The sequence below is a fragment of the Arachis duranensis genome, chromosome 5 (assembly GCF_000817695.3).
Source record: "Arachis duranensis cultivar V14167 chromosome 5, aradu.V14167.gnm2.J7QH, whole genome shotgun sequence".
NCBI classification, from domain to species: Eukaryota; Viridiplantae; Streptophyta; class Magnoliopsida; order Fabales; family Fabaceae; genus Arachis; species Arachis duranensis.
Window position 1 is genome coordinate 92272174 of NC_029776.3, and position 6620 is coordinate 92278793.

The 6620-nt window shown below is 32.7% G+C and overlaps 1 protein-coding gene across 2 annotated transcripts; it reads left to right on the forward strand.

Moving 5' to 3' along the window:
- Window positions 1-1467: 1467 nt before the first annotated feature.
- Window positions 1468-5259, forward strand: LOC107490378 (LEAF RUST 10 DISEASE-RESISTANCE LOCUS RECEPTOR-LIKE PROTEIN KINASE-like 2.5). Of its 2 annotated transcripts, XM_016111148.3 has the most exons (3): window positions 1468-2289; window positions 3152-3187; window positions 4084-5259. In XM_016111148.3, exons 1-3 carry the CDS (start codon window positions 1578-1580, stop codon window positions 5157-5159), a joined length of 1824 nt encoding a protein of 607 aa, XP_015966634.1. In that variant the 5' UTR covers window positions 1468-1577; the 3' UTR covers window positions 5160-5259. The 2 variants fall into 2 exon arrangements, with proteins under 2 accessions (XP_015966634.1, XP_015966635.1); XM_016111149.3 differs by lacking the exon at window positions 3152-3187.
- Window positions 5260-6620: the final 1361 nt, after the last annotated feature.

Genomic DNA, 6620 nt, shown 5'->3' on the forward strand with positions numbered 1-6620 from the left:
AAGATAAATTAGAATTAGCAAATTAAAGGCGTAAAAAGCATGTTTTCACACTTAAGCACAAATTAAGGAAGAATCACGAAAACCATGCTATTTCATTGAATAAATGTGAGGAAAAGTTGATAAAATACTCTAAATTCAACCCTAAAAACGGGGTTTATCAGGGCACACTTCTAAAAGCGTGGCTGTGTGTCCACTTTTCAGTATGCTTTTAAAGCGTGGCTATAGGGTTATACATACGGCCACGCTTTTAAGCGTGGCAATAGATGAAAGCGTGGCAAAAATTAAAGTGTGCTAATAAATTGATAAAAGCGTGGTGATAGATTAATCGGCACGCTTGTAATGTGACCTTTTCAAAAGCGTGCTGATAGATCAAAAAACGTAGCAAAAAATTATCGTCATGTTTTTTCGTACTTTTTGGCACGTTTTAAAAATGTGGCAAAAAGCTGATTTTCTTATAGTGATAGAGATGATCAACCTGATTTCCTTATAAGTTGACTGGCTATCTCAAAAGCAAACTTGCACACCTCATAATTGTCCTATTCTATAATACAGAACTGATGAAGGTGCAAAATTGTTCATCTAAAAAAGTCGTTAATGAAACAAACTGCTTTTTTTTTTCGTGGAGATATATATTCTTAGAGTTTTAATCCGTGATTTTTTTTCGATAATTTTAGGATTTTTTATGTTAAATATTGAATGTAATTCTATTTCTGAAATAATTCATATACATCACTATTTACCTATACAGTACTATTTATACGTACGATATTGTTTACATACACGATATCATTGCATACACAATTTTGTTTGCTGATTTTACTGATGATTTTTCCCATCACTTTTGGTATCTGTTGATACTCATAGTATTTTGTATGCTAAGAGTTTATTTGACTTTGATTATCTCTAACAAAAACAATAATGGGAGACATAACAATAGACAAAAATTAAAGACAGAAATAAACTTTTGATCACTATTTTTCAATTCCATAATTCCACTTTTGTCCTTTCTAGTTTTTCAATTTTACTGTCGATCTCTTTATATTTTTACTTTTATTAAACAAGAAATTTCTCACGTTTGTTACTCTAATATATGTATTGGTCTCTCCATGACTCCATCTACCCATTTGTCTCTTAAGCCTTAGCGTGTGAGATTTCACAATGGGAAAAGATATAGTTAGACTCGTTCAACATATATCGGTGTGATGAATGGTTAAGTTGTTGGTCCAAATCAAAATGAAGTTATTACCAATAAGGCAATTCTTAGCGGGGACCAACAAAGACATATTTGAGCAAAGACTTGGAAAATAAATGAGCCACACCGACTCTATCTCGCTCTTTTCTAATAATTGCCTCTAATTCGATGTATCTAAAAATATTTATATTATTTACACATCAAAATCAAGTCACCAAAATAAATTATATATAAATACATTACGTTTGATTTTAGTACGTAAATAGTCTTTTTATTCTATTTCTCATCATATCCTCAGTCCGAGATATCTCAGTCCAAAAGGCAAAAACCTAATCGTTGCCGCTGTTGCATACCCAAGTTGGTTATAAGAATTGATCAGATTAATATGCATATGCGGCATATATATACGCTGCTTACCATCTCTTTGTGGTTGTTATTGCTAACAGCTTTGCCGCCATGCCTGTCTCAACTTTGTAGCCAGCAGCCATACAAGTGCGGAGGACTGCCTGACCTATACTACCCATTTTGGGGAAATACCCGGCCCTCTTACTGTGGCGGCGGCCACCAATTCAACCTAACCTGCTACAACTCCGACCACACATTCATTTCAATGGGGTCACAACAATTCGAAGTGGTGGACATTGACACCCAAGCTCACATCATGACAATGGTGCTGAAAGAGTATGATGATGTTTGCTCTCCCCGCTTGGACTTTTCCCTCAGTCCCCTCTTCTGGTACGCCAAAACTGTCCACAACATCACCATATTCTACGATTGTCCCTCGGAGGTAGTTTCTTCTGTGAACAACTTTACCTGCGGAGCGGAGAATAATCAGACTGATGGTGTATACTATGTTGGTGGGGAAGATGAGTTGTTGCAACAAAATGTAGAGCTACGGAAATGCCAGCGGCGAAAACAAGTTCCGGCGGACGAGAGCGCTCCTTCCCCTGATGGTGGTGTGAATGCTCTGTATGCAGCTTTAGAGGTCGGGTTTCAGGTCAACTATGTGGTTTCTAAGGAGTGCATGACATGCCTCGCAACTGATGGTGTTTGCGGCAGATTTGATGATGATCATTTCATCTGCTCTCATCGCAAAAGTATGTTCCCACTTCAATTCATATAAACCGCCCAAATTAACATTTTGTGAAACAAAAACACATTAGACCAACTAGTTATTTTTTTTAATTAATTTTCTTTTATTATTTTTATGTGTTTTTTTCTAAATTGATTTTTAATATATCATTAAATTATTAGACTAATTTGTTGGATAATATTTAATTTGATCCCTAATTTTGTATCTTAACCTCAATTTAGTTTTTAAAATTTCACTTGTCTCTATTTAGTTCTCAAACTTACAAATGTGACTTTTGTTAGTCCTTAGAACAATTTATGAGGAATAGAGGTTAACGAAAAGCCAACATGAACAACTAGATGGCACGCTAGACGCTGTAAAATGATATCTTTTTAGTTTTGGCACTCAAATAACTAAAAAAAAAATCTCGTAAGTGATATTTATTAAAATTTTTCTTTCCAAAACAAGTGATATAGCATCGATTTTGGACTATTTAAGTGCCAAAACCAAAATAGTGTCGTTTTACAAATTTCTGCATGATATTTAGTTATTTATGTTAATATCTATGTGCCAAAAATTATTTCAGGACTAATATAAATAGTATTTGTAAATTTTAGAAATTAAATAAAGATAATTAAAATTTTAAAAATTAAATTAAGACTCATATATAAATTTAAAAACTAAATTAAATATTAACTCCGAACTTAATTAACTTCGTTACCAAAAATGATTTTGCATCATTGCATAATATTCCTCAATTTCCCGTGAAATTTTATCATTTTCTTTCAATATATTACGTGAGTGCATATATATATAAGCAGAAATTGGCCCTTGAATCACTTCAACAAGTTTTATTCACCAGAACTCTTAATTGACTCCTATCGCAGGTAATGCGTTGCACGGGAAAATGCCAGTTATCATTGGTAAAGGATATCATTTTCTCTTGAATAATATCTCAAATAAAACTCTTATAAGAATTAGTGTATTTGGTGTATAAAATATTGTACCAAAACAAAATAACTTCTTTCTCCTTTTTTTAAATAATGATTTAAATTATTGCTTGAGAAAGTTTAGTGATTTAAATTATTGCAAAAAAAATTATTTTTACTCAAAAAAATTTAATTTTTTTACATTTTATAATATTAAATATTTATATATCATTAGCAAATTGACTAATTTGATAACGATAAATATTTGTAAAAAGAAAAATTTAATTCAAATCTCTACTCATTTATCATACATATATAAACATGTATATTATTATATATTAAAAATGCAAATTAGACAAATAAAATTGACTTGGTACTCAAAATTCTATCCGCTCCCAATTGGTTAGAACTTATGACAAGTTAGATATCTGCTTGCTGACTTAGTCCTGCCATTATTTAGCGTGACTGTTTGACTAAATAGACAAGACATGTGCCGATCTAGTTGACTTTTCAATTAGTAATAAGTGCATGCCTAAACTTCAATTTAAAACAACTTTTCAATTATTTGATGTATAGAAAAAGCTTAGTATAATTCAGCACCCAAACAAAAATGATTTTATTTTAAAGACTTCTCAATAGTTGAAATTTCACTAATTTTCTCTTTTTAAGTCTTAGTTTCATCACTTCAACTTTTTCAAGCATCCTCATATTTTTAGTTACGTTGTGTAGTTGGGGATTATGAATAGTTTCTATGAATAATGACCATGCATTATCGCAACTTTTATAAGATATATATTCCACAATAATAGTTCTTGTATTTGAAATTTGCTTCTCCTGCCTCAATAATTAATTCCTTACTTATATATTATCTCTCTTAATGTATATAACAGGTGTTACGGGTAGTGTGGCTGGACTAATATTAATATGCATCACTATTTGGTGCTCGTTGAAATTATTCAAGTCATCTAGATGGCAAGAAAGATTTTGGTTAAGGACTAATAGGAACCAAGATATTGAGGCCTTTTTAAAAAGTCATGGAGCTCTAACGTTAAAGAGATATAAATTCTCAGCATTGAAGAAACTCACCAACTCCTTCAAATGTAAATTGGGTAAAGGAGGTTTTGGTGTTGTGTACAAAGGATTGTTACCCAACGGATGTCCAGTGGCTATAAAGATTTTGAACCCATCCAAAGGAAACAATGAAGAATTTATTAACGAGGTAGCTAGCATCAGTAAAACTTCTCATGTTAACGTTGTCACTCTTCTTGGATTTTGTTTAGAAGGTTACAAAAAGGCTCTCATCTATGAATTTATGTTTAATGGTTCTTTAGAAAAGTTTATTTGCACTAATAATAGAATACCAATTGCTCCATCGTTAAGTTGGAGCAAATTGTATCAAATTGCAATAGGAGTAGCGAGAGGGTTAGAGTACTTACACAAAGGATGCAATACTCGAATCTTACATCTTGACATAAAGCCACATAATATTCTTTTAGACGAGAATTTTTGTCCTAAGATATCAGATTTTGGATTATCAAAATTGTGCCTCAAGAAAGAAAGTATTATTTCCATATCAGATGCTCGAGGAACAATAGGATATATAGCTCCAGAAGTGTGGAATAAAAATTTTGGTGGAATTTCTTACAAATCTGATGTTTATAGCTACGGAATGATGCTACTAGAAATAGTTGGAGGAAGGAAGAAGAGTGAGAATGCAGAAGGCTCAAGTAGTGAATATTTTCCAGACTGGGTATATAGAAGGCTTAAGGAAGTAACTCATGGGGAGGTAGCCACAGAAGAAAATGTGATCATTAGAAGAATGACTATGGTAGGTCTATGGTGCATTCAAAGTATTCCAAGTGATAGACCGACAATGAATAAAGTGTTAGATATGTTGGAAGGCAATATTGATACCATAGGAATCCCTCCAAAACCTGTTGTGTCTTCTCCAGTTAGATCAGAGTGATACAATCAACTTCAACTATGCTGGATCAATGTAATTGTTTGATTTTTTTTAGTGCATTGTGTTGGATGATGCTATTTATCATTTTATTTGAGAACAGTTACATATATTATTAATTTTTTAATTATATATCTTTATTAATTAATGAGGAGTGGAGAAAATAGTTCAAAAAATAATTAACGAGCATTAAATGTATGTTATATATGGCAATAATCTAGTAAAATGATATACTTAAATTATTTTAATATTTATATTTTTAAATATATATAAATATATATATTTTTTTTTACATGAACAACTGTTATTGGAACAAAAATATATTTAAAAAAAAATGTTTCTTTCACACTATATATAAGTGGTGAGTTTTGTGGTGGCATGAGCTATGGTGGCTAAGTGTGGTTAAGGTTTGACTAACTAATGGTATTGTAACATGTGACAAGAAAGAAGTTTGAACTTTGGAGAACAGTGAGTTAAGGTAGGTTCGTATTCGTTGCAGCGTGTTAGTGATAAACACAGTAACTCTCTCTTGTTTACAATATTGGTAGTTTGGAAATTTTGCAGTCTAAAAACTGTGTGTGTGACGTGAGCCTTAGTGTAGGTGGACCGAAATCCACACGAAGAGAAAAATAGTTATCCAAAAGAATGGTTCAATGAATTATTCTGGGTTTTAAAAATGAATTGTATTTAACTCCATACCAAAAAAACAATTGCAGTGATGGAAAAAATCAATGTCAACAATCTCCGACAAAAATCTAATCCGAACATTAACTTTGAGCAATAACAGCCATGGTTACCAGGCTTTCAGTCATCAATAGCAGCGATGTCTTTGAGGTTGTATCCAGAAGAGAATCTCAGCAGCATCATCAAGTCCTCTTCGAGAAATCTCGTCTCACAATCGATTGGCAATGGTGAATATCAATGGCTGACGGCGATAGAGAAAGACGCTGGAAATGAAGGTGCTCGAGGAGTGGTCTTATTCGTAGCACAGCGACGGCTGCGTTTTTTGCCAGGTCGGGTCGGGACTGGGGTTCTCCCGGTTCAGGCATGCTTTGGAGTCTGAACATTCCAACATCCATGATTAGTTTCTTAATTAATTTCTATTACATATGCAAAATATTTACCCAGGCCAGCCTTAATTAAAAATTCACCATTCTTGGCATAGTCAGCGTTGCTGGTTTTATTTTGCTCTCCAAAACTACTATGAGTAAGAATTTTATTGGAGAGTCGTCCTTGGCCGTTTTGGTCACCGCTTTGCCTTGGCTACCGCAGAGGTCACCTATATAAATATGCATATATCACTTAACTGAGTTTCTCAGTGAAAGGTTCAAATCCTAGTGATGTGTATGTAGAATTAGAGATTACTTGGTATACAACAATTGACCCTTTACAAGAAATTTTAGAGAAAAAAGATTTATTATCTTAGTAATATCTCATGTGAAGATATTTTTATATGAATATANTTAA

What these genes read in the sequence shown, in the direction of transcription:
- LOC107490378 (XM_016111148.3), top strand. Translation starts at nt 1,578, where the DNA reads ATGCATATGCGGCATATATATACGCTGCTTACCATCTCTTTGTGGTTG. An exon ending in CATCTGCTCTCATCGCAAAA is followed by an intron (nt 2,290 to 3,151) that starts GTATGTTCCCAC and finishes CTCCTATCGCAG; the next exon opens with GTAATGCGTTGCACGGGAAA. An exon ending in GAAAATGCCAGTTATCATTG is followed by an intron (nt 3,188 to 4,083) that starts GTAAAGGATATC and finishes TGTATATAACAG; the next exon opens with GTGTTACGGGTAGTGTGGCT.